At 35.8% G+C, this 15,033-nt stretch overlaps 1 protein-coding gene across 1 annotated transcript in view; it reads left to right on the forward strand.

Annotated features, from left to right (window-relative positions):
• The window catches only part of LOC109811015 (calcium-dependent lipid-binding family protein), a 77,953-nt gene that overhangs the window by 25,387 nt on the left and 37,533 nt on the right, over positions 1-15,033 (forward strand). Inside the window, exons 22-29 of the mRNA XM_020374645.3 lie at positions 1,165-1,261; positions 2,148-2,246; positions 2,335-2,466; positions 3,078-3,146; positions 13,077-13,517; positions 13,618-13,935; positions 14,024-14,155; positions 14,770-14,883. Coding sequence (XP_020230234.2) covers positions 1,165-1,261; positions 2,148-2,246; positions 2,335-2,466; positions 3,078-3,146; positions 13,077-13,517; positions 13,618-13,935; positions 14,024-14,155; positions 14,770-14,883 — 1,402 coding nt within the window. The remainder of the gene's footprint in view (positions 1-1,164; positions 1,262-2,147; positions 2,247-2,334; positions 2,467-3,077; positions 3,147-13,076; positions 13,518-13,617; positions 13,936-14,023; positions 14,156-14,769; positions 14,884-15,033) is intronic.

Genomic DNA, 15,033 nt, shown 5'->3' on the forward strand with positions numbered 1-15,033 from the left:
CTTTATCTTGTGTTAATTAACTTCCTTAATTGTATCAATTTTGAATTTATACTCAATTGCAATATGTGAAAAATGAATTAACATTAACAAGTATAAAACAAGTAGATTTGTTGCTATCCTTGAGTGCATTTTGTATATCCACTCCACGAACATGCTTGGCAGATCTAGATCCCCTAATGTTACTTACATTGAGGAGAGGATCATATTATGACAGATGAAGACAATATTCATTGAAGGACCAACTGTTTTTTATGTAGGGTCTAATAATTTTACTATTTTTTTCCTTTTCTCTTATAATATGTCTATCTCATATCTGTAACATAAGGGGATCCTAATGAACTCTAATGAGCTCTTGATTATACTTCGCCAAAGTAAATCATATTTTAGTTTTCACCAATATAATGACTTGGTCATTCAGGCAATATTCTTTCTTGTATAGACCAAAGTTCACCCCCCTTCTTGGCTGATTGCAAATCCCCTTATTTTATTCACTTCAATTTTTAGTATGATTTTGCTGTTGGCTTAATTGCTTGGTTAATCCTTTTAGTGCTTTGGATTATGTTTGATGTTGGATCACAAAGTTTTTTTGTGGAGCCAATTTAAATTTAAGCAAATTTGGTCCCACAATCAATTTTAACAATTTTATTCTACCTAAAACCCCCAAATTCTCACACTTTGAACTAAATCTTCACAAATCAAAACAATTAAAGTGGTTTCAACTTTCTTATGCCCAAAACTCAACAAATAAAACTTTTAATTTTACAAAAAAAAAAAAACTAAAGTTTTTCTCTTTTCAAACCCTAATCTTATGTCATATGAAATCCTTGAAATTGTATTAAATTGTCACTACTTTTAACTTATAAATGTTTACAACTATTTAATCTCCCAATTCCATCACAAGGCCCAAATATTTGGATAGAAATGAGAATTTGAGGTGTTCAGGTAGAAGAAGACCAACAGAGGCACCAAATTTGCCTAACATAAAAATTGATGAACTTAATTGGCTAAAAAAAACTTGCGGGACTAAAACTGCACAGTCTAAATTATAAACTAAAGGATCAAAAGTACAATTAAGTCTTTTATTGTAGCGATTTGGGAATAATCTATTTTTTACAAACAAAAATCTCTTTGATATTTATGTAATTTTGTGTTTCAACTCTGCAGCATGGCTGGCAGGCAAGTCCTTGATGTCCCCCCAACATATATTGGTGGTTCCCCATTTTGTATTGCTGTAAGCACCAGGGGAATGGACATTCAGAAGGTGAGCCAAATAATTTCTGTAATCTCTTGAAACAGTGTTATTCCTTAAATAATCCATTCTAGTCTGCTATTGTTCTTTATGGAATCAAGTTGTCAATTATATGTTTTTCATGACTTGGTGTGTTCTTGTCTCACTAAACATGGAATACGTCAAACAAGTTATTCCATAGCATAGCATGGTAGCTGTCTTATAATGAAGAAAATATGCCAATTGTTTGTGAACCACACATATCATGGGAAAGAGTAGCGTGGGACCTAACTTGCAACAAATTGTCTGTAGAGTGTCACAGGCTTAACCGGGTGTTTTTGATTTCCAAATTGGTTTATTAAGAATGAAACTCTGAACATTCACGCCAGCTGTCTGATTTGGTAAAAAAAATGATTGATGAAGTAAAACTAGAAAGATTTTGCTAGCTAGCTTCCCTACCGTTCAAATCCAAAATTGTAGTCTCATCTCCTCTCTACCTTAAACTAAAAAAATGATTGGAAGAAATGATGGGAAAAGATGAAACTTATAACCTTGCCTCTATCTCCTCTCTACCTTAAACTAGCAAATCTACCCAGATTAATGTTTATACTTTCTTTCCAAGGATTTAAAATGTAGATAATTCATATTTTGGAGGATATCTCATCCTCACCCTTGTTCTTGTTGTTTGTTTCTCTTGAATTTGTTTTTCAAATAAAAAAAAATGTTTAGTTCAAGATGAGGATAAGGGATACACAAGAACAGGTGACCTTGTGGATGTTTTATGCTTGGGTTGCTTCTTTCTGTTTTTGTATGCTGAATTATAAGTTGAGTCATAAACAAAAAAAAGTCTGCTGAGAATGCCTGTGTTTTTGTTTGTCATGCTCACGTTTTCTCTCTTAAATTATGAATCACCTTACAGGCTCTTGAATCTTCTAGCACATGGATCTTAGATTTTCGAGAAGAGGAGGAGAAGGCTAGCTGGTTTAAAGGACTTGTACAAGCCACATATCAAGCTTCTGTATGGCATCCTTAATCTGCTTTCTTCTCATGTATTTTGTTTTGATAAATTATTGTCGATCTCATTAAAGCATACTTGCTGCATGCAGATTCCTGTGTCAGTTGATGATGTGCTAGGTGATTTAGAGGGTGATGCTACTTCGTACAATACAAATACCAAAACAGCTGACATTGTTATAAATGGGGCACTGGTGGAATTGAAGCTGTTTATATATGGAAAGGTTAGTCAGATGCATTCCTTTTAAGGCTTTTTGGTTAGAGTGGACCTATCTGAATTCTCTGTTTGTATTATTAATATCTGTAGTGAAAAGAAAAAAGGAAAAAGGGATAATTTCCCCCAACCGAGCAATTTGCACCCAGAACCGTTTTCCCTTCCTCCCCCTATTCCTTATAATGAACTTTTCTAATTACCTCTCTCCATAACTAACTCCTCACTATGGTTTCCCACTAATACTTCTCATCCAGACTTTTGGGCACCTGGGCTTTGCTTATAGACCTTAAGGGCCTTAGTGGGCTGCTCAGGAATTATTGGATCAGATGCCTCAGAATTCCTATCACTTTCTTTGGCAATAGCACGAGCAATGTGCAGTATGTAATGCATGCATATATTCTGTTCATACACATTCTCATCCTGAAAAATCATTGTTTTTGTCTCGATTCCTATTTCCACTATCTGGTGGTTTAGTTTTTATGGTTGAACTCATGTTTTTTGCTGTTACTTTTGGATATTTTGGCCTATTCTTCCTCACATTTATTTGTTAAGGCTCCATTGTTTAAAGTTGACGTGTTTGTGCGAAATCCATTTAGACATTTTTTTTTAATATTTGTGCAGGTTGGGGACACCATAAATGGAAAACTTGATGAGTCTCTCATTCTTGAAATTGTTGCGGATGGTGGAAAGGTTTGTGCATATATTCTTTCTACATTGTGTTTTGGTAGATATACTTTTGAATTGGAATAGCCCTAGATTAATAGTCATGTTATGCACTTTTGTCATGTGTTGGAATGCAGAGTTGTCCCTGGGTTCAGTGTATTGAAGTGATATCAGGAAGAGAGAAACCTCTCGTGTTATTGATAGAATGATTTAGGCAGATTACAATGAAAAGAGAAACTATATTTATATAGAAGCATAAGCGTACATGATATGAAAATAAAGAGTACAAGGAAAGCTACTCTTCAAGAGTACAAAGGAAATTACGTAAAAAAACAGATAGTGACCCATAACAAACTGAAAGTCACATCATTAGTCACTGTCAAATAATAACCAAAAGAAATTTACAATTGACGATAATAAAGTAAAATACTACACTCTAATACTGTGATATTTCATGCTAAATGTTCAAAAGTAGGAACTTATGTGTTGTTTTAATCTGCTTTAAGCTCTATTGAATAAATTACACATAGTATTGGGAGTAAAAAGGCAACTATTATTTAAGAGTAAGTTATAGTTCTTGAATATTTTGGTAGGATATCAGAATCTTAAACGGAACTTTTTACTTTTTATTGACAGGCTTCATTTAACATTATTTTGTAATTGTGCCATCAATATTCAATAGTGCAGAATATAGCATAATAAGTCATGTTATATATTAATAACAATTCATATTTATGGTTATCAGATACCAATTTTTTTTTTATCTGGGTGGTTAGGAACTTAAGAATATAAATGAGAAAGAAAAGAAAGATTTAATTGAATTGAATAGAAAGAACAAAAAGAGAAGAGAGATCTCTCCTCCAAGACTTTGCTCTTTAAAAAAGGATTTCTCCTTTCACAAGGAGCAAAGCTCAATTCTCAAATGATACAAGTCTGGATGAATCCTTTCTCCTCACAACCTCATTTATTTAACTCACTAACCCCTAACTAATTAATATTCCAACTGACTTAACTAACTTACTTAATCATAATAATCTGTTAGGTTACCATTTGTAGATTGAGCTTTTGCTCTTTATGGAAGAAAACCTCCTCGGTGAAGGGGAAACCCTTGGGTTTCACAATAAGCAAAAGTTCAATCTACAAATAATAGCCGAATAGAATAAATCCTTTCCTCTTAAATCTATTAATTCCTATTACTAATTAACTACTCTAACAGTCTATAACTAATTTCCCTTTCCGTTCTATCTAATTCCTAACAAACTGCTGTTCCTGCCATTGTAGTGCGCTTGATTATACATAGTTTTTGCCTCCCTTCATTTGCTTTATATGCATTTGTCTGAGAAAACTTCTAGTGCTAGGTTGCCAGCAAATGGTAATGCCCTAGGGAAGTAGTTTGTTTTTCTACAGATTTCTTTTCTCAGGAGTAGGAGCTTGGGTGATCTGTTTTAAACGGAGGTGGTCAGGAACACTTATGTGTTCGCCTTTAATTATTGATTTGACTTTTTTGACATCATAGGAGATAGTTTTTGGTGCCGAGCTCCTCTGAAATTGTGTGCAAAAATGTAATAGGTGTCAAAGACGAAAACACTATTGGTGAATTGATGGCAGAAGGATATGATTGCATGAAAGAAGCGTTGATGGGATGGGTTTGTACCCTGCGTTGTGAAACCATGTTGAATTTTAGAGTAGAAGAGAGAAAGTGAATCTCAACATTAAAATCTAACTGATTTGTTACAATTAAAACACACTTACATACAATTAAAACTCACTTACAGTGAGAGTGAGTCAACTATTTATAGTTGGCGAATTGCATTTTCTTCCTGCACCCTTCACCTTATTCCATACATCTTTGATTTTCTCAAAATTCCTAAACTACCCTTCCCTCTCACTTCACCCTTCTCTTATTCTCCCCTATTTTTGAAACCCTTCTCCCTCGCCCTTCATTTCCTATTCCACACCTTTTTTCTTTCATCTCCTGGTTTTGTAACTTTTCTATCGTCGGCTTCTACTTCGTGGTGGTTGCCTTCACCAAAGTGGTTGGATTTTCATTTTTGGCATTTCTTTTTATAGTCTTTGGAACATCTAATCCATGTGTTTTTTTATCTATCCAAAACAAGCATTCCAGATGGGTTTTGTGTAACCAGAATTGTCAAACGCTTATCCAAAACACCCAATGAAGATTAATGCTTATTCGGACAATGTTTATCTGGAATGGGTGGTTCCAAAAACCCATTCATTCGGATTGGGTGCTCTGGATAAGCATTCAACCGTATTTGTTGTTCCGGATTGTAACCTCCAAAATGAGTGCTCCAGAAGGGACTCGTCAAAGTAGGGTTATTATTGGAACCTCATAAAAAGAAGGGTGTATAGCTTAAAAGGATGGGTGTAGGGAACATTTTTCCTGATGATTACGAGTGAAAGCCTAAGGTCCAAAAGGAAATTGATAGTAAATATTATAAGGTGACATTTGGTATATGAAAAGTGTTTAGTTTCTTGAGAATCTAAAATTGAGAATGTTAGTTTTCTTGCTTTAGTTTATTATTTTAATAAAATTTCTCTAGAAACCATGTTTCTTTGGAATCCTTTTAACCTATTTCCCACGAAATTATTGGGAAAAACCCAAGTCCCACATCGACTAGAGATTAGGCAATTGAATAGTATATAAGTGGAAAGCAACCCTCACCTTACAAGCCGGTTTTGTAGGGTTGAGTTAGGCTTAAATCCACTATTCTAACATGGTATCAGAGCCATTTAGATCCACTTTAAAAATGGGCCACCCACCATTGATGCATGCCTCATAGGTGTGAGGGGGTGGGTTGTGGGCTATGCTTATTGCTGACTTATTATCACAATAGAGCTTCATAGGTCCTTCCGATTTTATCCTCAAGTCTTCTAAGATGATTTTAAGCCATAGCAACTCACATATACCTTGTGCCATGGCTCTGAATTCCGCTTCAGCACTGGACCGAGCCACTACACCCTGTTTTTTGCTTCTCCAAGTTACAAGATTTCCTCCAAGAAAGGTGCAATATCCTGTAGTTGACCTCCTATCCACGATTGACACTGCATAATCAGCATCTGTATAGGCTTCAAGCTTCACATTACCATTTCTTTTGAATAGGATTCCTCTTCCTGGAGTTCCTTTAAGGTACTGTAAAATTCTGTGGGCAACTTGTAAATGGGTCTCCTTTGGACTGTGCATAAATTGGCTAATTAAACTCACTGCATAGGCAATATCTGGCTTGGTATGAGACAAATATATAAGTCTGCCCACTAATCGTTGGTACATCTCTTTGTCAACAGCAACATCTTCTGCATTTCCAAGCTTTAGGTTTGGTTCTAATGGGGTACTAGCAGGTTTGCAAGCTGCCTTGCCAGTTTCCTTGAGCAAATCAGTGATATATTTCTGTTGGGATATAAATATCCCTTTCTTGGAGTGGGCAACTTCAATTCCCAAAAAATATTTGTTTTCCCAAGGTCTTGATCTAAAATTCCTTGCCCAAGCATTGGCTCAACAATTGCTGCTCTTCTTTATCATCTCCAGTTAATATTATGTCATCCACATACACCAATAACATTGTTACTCCCCCTGACTTGGAATGTTTAAAGAACAAAGTGTGGTCCCCTTGGCTTTGTTTGTAACCTAGGCCTGTCATAACTTTAGTAAACCTACCAAACCATGCACGGGGGAACTGCTTTAGCCCATATAATGCCTTTTTCAACTTGCAAACAGTGTTGGCAGCAACATCTCTACCATATCCCGAAGGTATCTCCATATAAATTTCTTCTTCAAGGTCTCCATGTAGGAAAGCATTCTTAACATCAAATTGTTCCAAGTTCCAACCATAATTAGCAGCAAGAGACAATATCACCCTAACTGTGTTCATTTTGGCAACCGGAGCAAAGGTCTCCAAATAATCAACTCCATAGGTTTGGGTGAACCCTTTGGCAACCAATCTTGCCTTATATCTCTCAATTGATCCATCAGCCTTGTATTTCACTATATAGACCCACTTACATCCAACCGGTTTCTTTCCTATTGGTAAGGTGACTAACTCCCAGGTGTTGTTCTTCTCCAATGCTTCCATCTCTACATCCATGGCTTGCCTCCATTTTCTATCAGACAATGCCTCAGATAGGGTATTAGGTACAAGTGTACTATTTAGGTTTACTAGGAAGGTTTTATGGGCAGGAGAGAAATTTTTAAAAGACAAGTAATTTGAGAGAGGGTAAAGTGGCTCTTTGGTGCATTTTCTTGTCCCTTTTCTAATGGCAATTCGGAGGTCAAGATCATTTTGGGTTTCAATTTCAACCTGCACAGCTGGAGAAAAAACTATTACCTCTTTTTGTGGAGTCGAGTTGGATTCTTGAACATGGCTTGATCCTGGAATGGCCTTAGTCTTCCTTGAGTACACTAGCTTCTTACCAAATCTCTTATCTTCAACATCTCCTTGATCATCTTCATAATTAATTTCACTTTCTTGACCAGCTTCCTTTTCTTGGCCAATTCCTTGACCAGCTTCACTTGGTACAGCTTCAATTTGATTTGGTTTAGGTTCAATTGTCAAGTCTGTCAAGTCTGGAAGAGTGGGAAAACCAGAATTACTTTCCTTGTCTTCCCGGAAACTCTCCCCCTGAAGATAAGGTTGATTGAAATAGCCCTCTTGTTCATTGAAGGAAACATCCCTAGACACAAAGAATTTTTTGGATGGAAGGTGATAACATTTGTACCCTTTCTGAGTGGATGAGTAACCAACAAAGACACACTTTAAGGCTCTAGGATCAAGTTTCCCTCTGTCTGTACTATGAATATGGACATATGAGGTGCACCCAAAAACTCTTGGTTTAAGATTACTTGTAGTGGACAGGTTTGGATAGAAAGATGACAAAACTTCCATAGGGCTTTTTGATCCTAAGACTCTAGAGGGTAGTCTGTTGATAAGGTGTGTTGCTGTAAGAATAGCTTCCCCCCAGAAATTTTTTGGAACACTATTTTGGAACAACAATGCTTGGGTCTGATTTAATAAATGCCCATTTTTCCTCTCTGCGACCCCATTCTGTTGTGGTGTTTTGACACAAGAAGACTCATGAATTATACCTTCTTTTTGACAAAAAGAATTAAGGACATGATTGAAGTAATCTTTAGCATTATCTGACCTAAGTCTCTTAATATTAACACCAAATTGATTTTTTATCATGGAATGGAAGTTTAGGAAGACAGAACTGACTTCAGATTTTTGTTTAAGTAGGAAGACCCAAGTGACCCTTGTACAATCATCTATAAAGGTGACGAACCATCGAGCACTAGACACATTTGGAATATTAGAAGGCCCCCATACATCAGTGTGAACAAGATAAAAGGGAAAATTGCTAATTTTATTACTTATTGGAAAAGAAACACGCTTGTGCTTAGCAAGTTCACACACCTCACAATGTAGACTCTCAACATCTAACTTGGTAAACAGAGAAGGAAACATAATTTTGATAACTCCAAAAGAAGGATGTCCCAGCCGACAATGATAAAGCATGATTTTTTCTTTGTTGGTCATCATAGATTCAGATATGAAGGAGTGCGAGATTCTGTTCTTACTGGACAGACTTGGATCTTCAAGATAGTAAAGGCCATTCCATTCTCTAGCATGTCCAATCGTCCTCCCGAATCCTTGTCCTGAAATACACAATGATCGTTGTAAAAAACAACATTACATGACAAATCCTTTATAAGTTTTTGTATAGAGACTAGGTTGGTGGAAAGCTTTGGGACATGGAGAACATCTTTTAAGATTATTAAAGGATTGATTTGTATATTTCCTTGACCAGCTGTAGTTATAAGGGTTCCATCTGCTGTGGCAGTTTTCTTGTTGCTAGGACATGGTGAATATGTGGAGAAGTGTTTGGCTAATGGTGTCATGTGGTTTGTGGCTCCAGAGTCCAATATCCAATAGTGGTTAAAGGGTGTATCTGAGACATTTAACCAAAAGAAAGTGGAAACTTACCTGAGTATGCCAAAGAACACACACCTGTTTGTTTTTCCAGATTACTAAGGAGGGCTCTCATCCTCTCTATCTCCTCTTGGTTAAGATGGGCAGTAGCTTCTAGTTTTTTTTCTTCATTTGTTCCAGCAGCAACATAAACTTGTCCTCCTTTCCTTGAGGAGCCTCATCTATATCCCCCTTCTCGGTCTCGATTTAAAGGCTTCCCGTGCAACTTCCAGCACTTCTCTCGAGTATGACAGGGCTTATTGCAGTAGGTACACCATAGACCATCACCTTTCTTGTCCACATTTGTTGATCTTCCTTTCTTCTGTTCGGCTATCATGGCCAAAGTCTGATCTCCTTTATGGTCAGCCACCATTGCTGAGTTCTCTACTGCTGGACTCTCTAACATGAGACTCCTTCTGCTTTCTTCACTTCTCACAATAGCCACCACTTCATTGAAGCATGGTACCTTTTGCTTCCCCAATATTTGAATCTTTACTTGATCAAATTCAGGATTCAAACCAACAAGGAAATCATAAACTCTGTCTTGCTCGATATAGTCCTTGAGAAGTGCTGAATCTTCAGTACATTTGGCTTTTATGACGCTATAATGGTCTAGCTCCATCCATAATGATTTCAGCTGATTGGCATATTCTGTAACAGTCTTGTTCCCTTGTTTTGCTGCCAAAGTTTTCACCTTTACTTCATATACTTGAGCAGCATCTTTGGCTTTAGAGTAGGTTTGTTCTACTGCATCCCAAATCTCTTTTGCTGAGTTAAGGAACATGCAGGTGTCACTAATTTCTGGAATCATTGAATTCCACAGCCACGCCATGATCATTGAATCTTCCTCATCCCATGTAGTAAACTTGGGATCCTCCTGTTTAGGTCCATACTCCGTGACTCAACTTCCCTTTTCCCTTCAACACTGTACGAACAAGTTGGGCCCACTTCAAATAATTTCTTTCATTTAGTCTATATGCAGAATGAATATTCTGCAGTTCTCCTGGTTGTTGGGATTGGGTATTCCCTGTTTCTGGGGTTGGGTTCACAACCTCCTTTTCCCCTGACATTGTAGCAAGGTGGCTAAGTGGTGAAGAATAAAAGGAAAGGTTGTGCGATTAAGGCACAGAGAAAACAGCAGGGAAAAAAAAGGTGCAACGGATGTATAGGGAAAGATGCAGCAGCAATGCAGGCTGCCAATTTAGGGTTTACAGTGCACAGACAAAGCTTCCTAGGTTGGAAGCTCTGATACCATCTGGAAAATTAGGTTAAATGAAAACTAATTTTCTATTTCATAATACAAAGAGATCATACAAGATATATACAGGAGACCTATGCTATTTTAGGAAATATAATAACTCTATTTTATTCTAGAATCCCTTGATTTATGGGATTGTACCTAATTATTCAAATCTGTACAGATTACAAGGAAATATACAAATTTCCTAATTTATTATTTCCTAAAATACTATTTGATTTCCCACAGAAATTGTTCTCTAGGTGGGAATCTAGCTTTCTCAAGTTATAAAGAAGTTTTATTGTGGTAAAAGTATTACATTACAATGCTTAAGGCCCCAAAGAAAGATAGTAATAGATGCAGTGATAAGGCATTTGGTACACAATTATGTTTTTAGTTTTCTAATAATCTGGTTGGGAATTTTAGTTTCTTTATATTAGTATATTATTTTAAAGATATTCTCATGAAACAATGTTACTTATTGTAATGATCCGCCATGGTCCCTATACTTACCGATTCACAACTAGCAACGAAAATATCAACTAAATTTGGAAAATACATACTATAATATGTACTTGTAAGATTTTTTAACTATTAAGGAAATAGAATTCTATACAACTATATAAATACGTATAGTAATCCAGATAGTAATAATCCTAGTAGCTGGTCCAATTACTAAATACAACCAAAAATGAGGTAACTCCAAAATCAATAGTTTGCCAATAGACATGGACTCCAGAAGTCTCCAACCATAACTTATCCCTGCTCTACTCCCATACTAAGTATGATTATTGCCATCGAATCACATGGAAACATGTAAGGGAAAGCTAAAGTTCAAAGAATCAACATAAATAACTCAACTTTCTATGACACTATCAATTTACCACCTTTCAATACAATACAACATACTATCAACGTGAACAACACAACATCTAACTCAATTTGCAACACAACATATTTCATCACGAGTTAACATTGCATATAAATATAACTCAATCAAACATCATATGCACAACACAACAAATATGTCTTGTCACACATTTCAACTAGAAGATCTTTTACAACACAGGTGGGTAGCCTAAGTGGCTTGACACTACCAAACCAACAATTCGATCTTTTCAATCCAATTAGATCAACAACCAAATGGGATACCAATCCCTACCAACATAATTTCTTGGATGTTTTCACTTAAATTAGGAAGTCTAGTATTCTTGCTAGGTAGAATAACTTGGACGTGAGCCTACCATGGCATTAGCTAGCATCAGTAAGCCGTCTATGGGATTAGCCAGTTGACTACCCTCCAAATACTACGCCTTTCAAGTACTTAGGAATTTTATTCCCCGACCTTGTACCTTACTCTAATTTGATCGTTTTATACATGCATGTTGACTTTGCCCACATATGGATCAACAGTTGATCGCTTATAGTTAGTATGCCTGGACTTGGCCCATATATTGCACCAACTAAGGTTCTAGAAGAGATTCATCCTCTTTAAGGGTCAACTTTTCAAGAAGGGTTTTTCAACAAATTTGGACTCTGAGTAAGTACCACAATTAGGGGTGTTCATGGATCGGTTTTTTCAAAAAACCAATCCAAACCGAACCGAACCGTTTTATAAAAGTGGATCGGTTAACCGATCCATTTTTTATAAAGTGGATCGGTTTGGTTTTTTTAAAATATGGATCGGTTTTTTTGAAATTGGATCGGTTTGGTGCGGTGCAGTTATCCACTTTTTTACTCATATATGGATCGGTTTTTTTTAGAAAACCAAACCGAACCAAACCGATCCACTTTGTAAAAATGGATCGGATAACTGAACCGGTTTTATAAAGTGGTTCGGTTCGGATTTTTTTTCAAAATGGATCGGATTTTTCAATATGGATCGGATCGGTTATGGATCGGTTCGGATCAATTTGGATTTTTTGCACACCCCTAACCACAATACAGTATCCTCCCAATGGAATATGCAACTTTAAAACAACTTCTCTTGTTCTAAGTTAATCAGCACTATACAACTTTCATGCCCAAAGCATGCTCAACACAACTACTCAACAACATACAAGCCAACTCATATAACCAGACCAAGTATAAAGATTCAACATCATTTATCAATATATAACATATAATAAGGCCAACTATTCTATATAGGTCCACCAATTCATCATAAAATAACGTTAAAATAATAGAACCTGTGTTCAACGCTGTTCAACCTAGGGTGCCATATAAGGCAGGGACTTTCTTCCTTGTCCATGTTTGACGTCATTCGACCCATGCCCTGCGTAGATTAGAAATTCAGAAAATTCACATGGCAAGCAATATTCAACAAGAACTCAACACCAACAACTCATTTCCAACACAAATAACAACATGCAACTACCTACAACAAAGTTTTATTTACATTCATAACTCATTTAATGTGGTAAAAATTGAAGTTTATGGAAAAGTTCTATTGAAACTAAACAGAAAGTTTTGATTCCTAAACACATATTCTCCTTACCATTTTTTTAATTCATTCACAAGAGTCATGATTTTCAAGATTTTTCTCTTCTAGGAATCATGATTCTTGGGTATGACAAAGTTTTCCGTCTACCAAAAGCACCCTAAGTTAAAACATGAAACATGGTGAACTCTTGTACCAATAAAATTATTCCAATTTGGAAGTAAATTTGGTACTTTTTTCTTATTTTGCATCTTTGGTTCAATTATGAATGATATTGTGGATGCTGTTTTGTGTGGCAGGTCCATGTCCTTCTCGCAGATGGTGATCTGACAGTGAAAATGAAATTGCATTCTTTAAAAATTAAGGATGAACTTCAGGGTCGTCTATCTGTAGCTCCTTGTTATCTTGCAGTTTCAGTCTTGAAGAGTGAAACTTTATATGCTGAGTCGTTTGATTCACGTGGGAAGGAAGTATTTCATGATGATGATGATAGCTTTACAGATGCACTATCTGAATTCATTTCTCACACAGATGGAGGATATTGTTTACATAATATGGATTTGGATCAGCAGGGATTGATGGGGATTGCTTCTGATTTTGAGTCTCTAGAAAGCATAATGCATGAAAAGGGCACTCCTCATGAGGTTTATTATGAGGCAGAGGGTACTTCAAATTTTGTATCTGTGTCCTTCACAACAAGGAGTTCCAGCTCACCTTTTTATGATGGTATAGACACACAGGTACTTAATTGGGCCTTGTAGATAGTGAATTGAAGATTTTGTCTTCACTTATATGTTATGATAAATAGCAGTATTTATCTTTCTGATTGTTTATCTTCAGATGTGTGTTCAAATGTCTAAACTGGAATTTTTCTGCAACCGACCTACTATTGTTGCTTTGATGAGTTTTGGCTTTGATATAAGTTCTGGAAATAAAGTGACAAGCCCCACAGACACTTCTGCAACTTCTCCAGAGAAACTGTTGGTAAAGGAGAGAACTGATGAGAAGGGGCCTGTTAGAGGATTGCTGGGTTTTGGTAAAGAACGTGTAGTATATTATTTGAACATGAATGTGGACAGTGTAACTATTTTTCTTAACAAGGAGGATGGTTCTCAACTTGCTACATTAGTACAAGAAAGTTTTCTTCTGGACCTCAAGGTAATGACATACATTCTTTTAGCTGGTCTGGACTCTAGAGCATTCCTTTCTGTTATTTGCTGTCTCATTTTTTTTTTTTCTTATCAAGGTTCACCCAAGTTCTCTTTCCATTGATGGAACATTAGGCAATTTTAGACTCTGCGATACATCCCTTGGAACAGACCAGTGTTGGGATTGGCTTTGTGACATTCGCAATCCTGGTGTTGAATCCCTTATTAAGGTATGTTTTCTTTGTCATAAACCATCCTTTTAGAGACTCCTTGTGCACTTTTTATTTTATTAATTTCAGTTTTTTACAAATATTTTACTATTAAACAGCATTGCACCTATTGTTTAGGTTTCACAAGTCATTTTTAAAAATTTTATTTGATTAACAAACATACAGTACATAACGTGCCAGTTAAAATTAGCTTATTTTGATTTTGGAGAAGTTTACATATTGAATATAATCTATAAAATCTTTTATGAAAATAAGGAGTAATAACAGAACTCGTTCAAAATTTGATTATTAAATTAATTCATTTTTCTTTGTTTAATTGTATTTTTTGTCTGCTCTTCTGATTTTGGCAACTTTAAAAACTGTTAATGTTTATATTTTCTGCTGCTATTTTTTCATTTGTAAAGATATTGTTATTTTTTTCTCATTATTAGTCTGTTAGAATATTCCTTTTGTTTTAGGTTTGTTACATGGGTACAGCTATAGTGGACAGCTGTACCCCTCTTCTATATATTTGGCGCCCTTGTATTCCTTTATTTAGTGTAATAAAAATATCTTTCATGTCTTTCATTTCTCTTTGTTTCCTAACAAAATCACATGTTGATTTTTCTTTTCAGTTCAAATTTAATTCTTATAGTGCTGAGGATGAAGACTATGAAGGATATGCTTATAGCTTGCAAGGCCATCTTTCAGCGGTTCGCATTGTTTTCCTTTATAGATTTGTGCAAGAGGTAAACTCAAATTCAATAAATTTGGACTCATTAAAAGCTGTATTTTTTTGTTTCTTGTGTTAAAGCAATTTAGCCTCTGAGATACAGTTTCTTGCACTGTTTTGTTGAAAATTTTAAATACACATTGGCTCTGCGTTCATATAGCATTTG

Source organism: Cajanus cajan, chromosome 5 (assembly GCF_000230855.2).
Source record: "Cajanus cajan strain Asha chromosome 5, NIPB_CcT2T_4, whole genome shotgun sequence".
In the NCBI taxonomy this organism is placed as follows: Eukaryota; Viridiplantae; Streptophyta; class Magnoliopsida; order Fabales; family Fabaceae; genus Cajanus; species Cajanus cajan.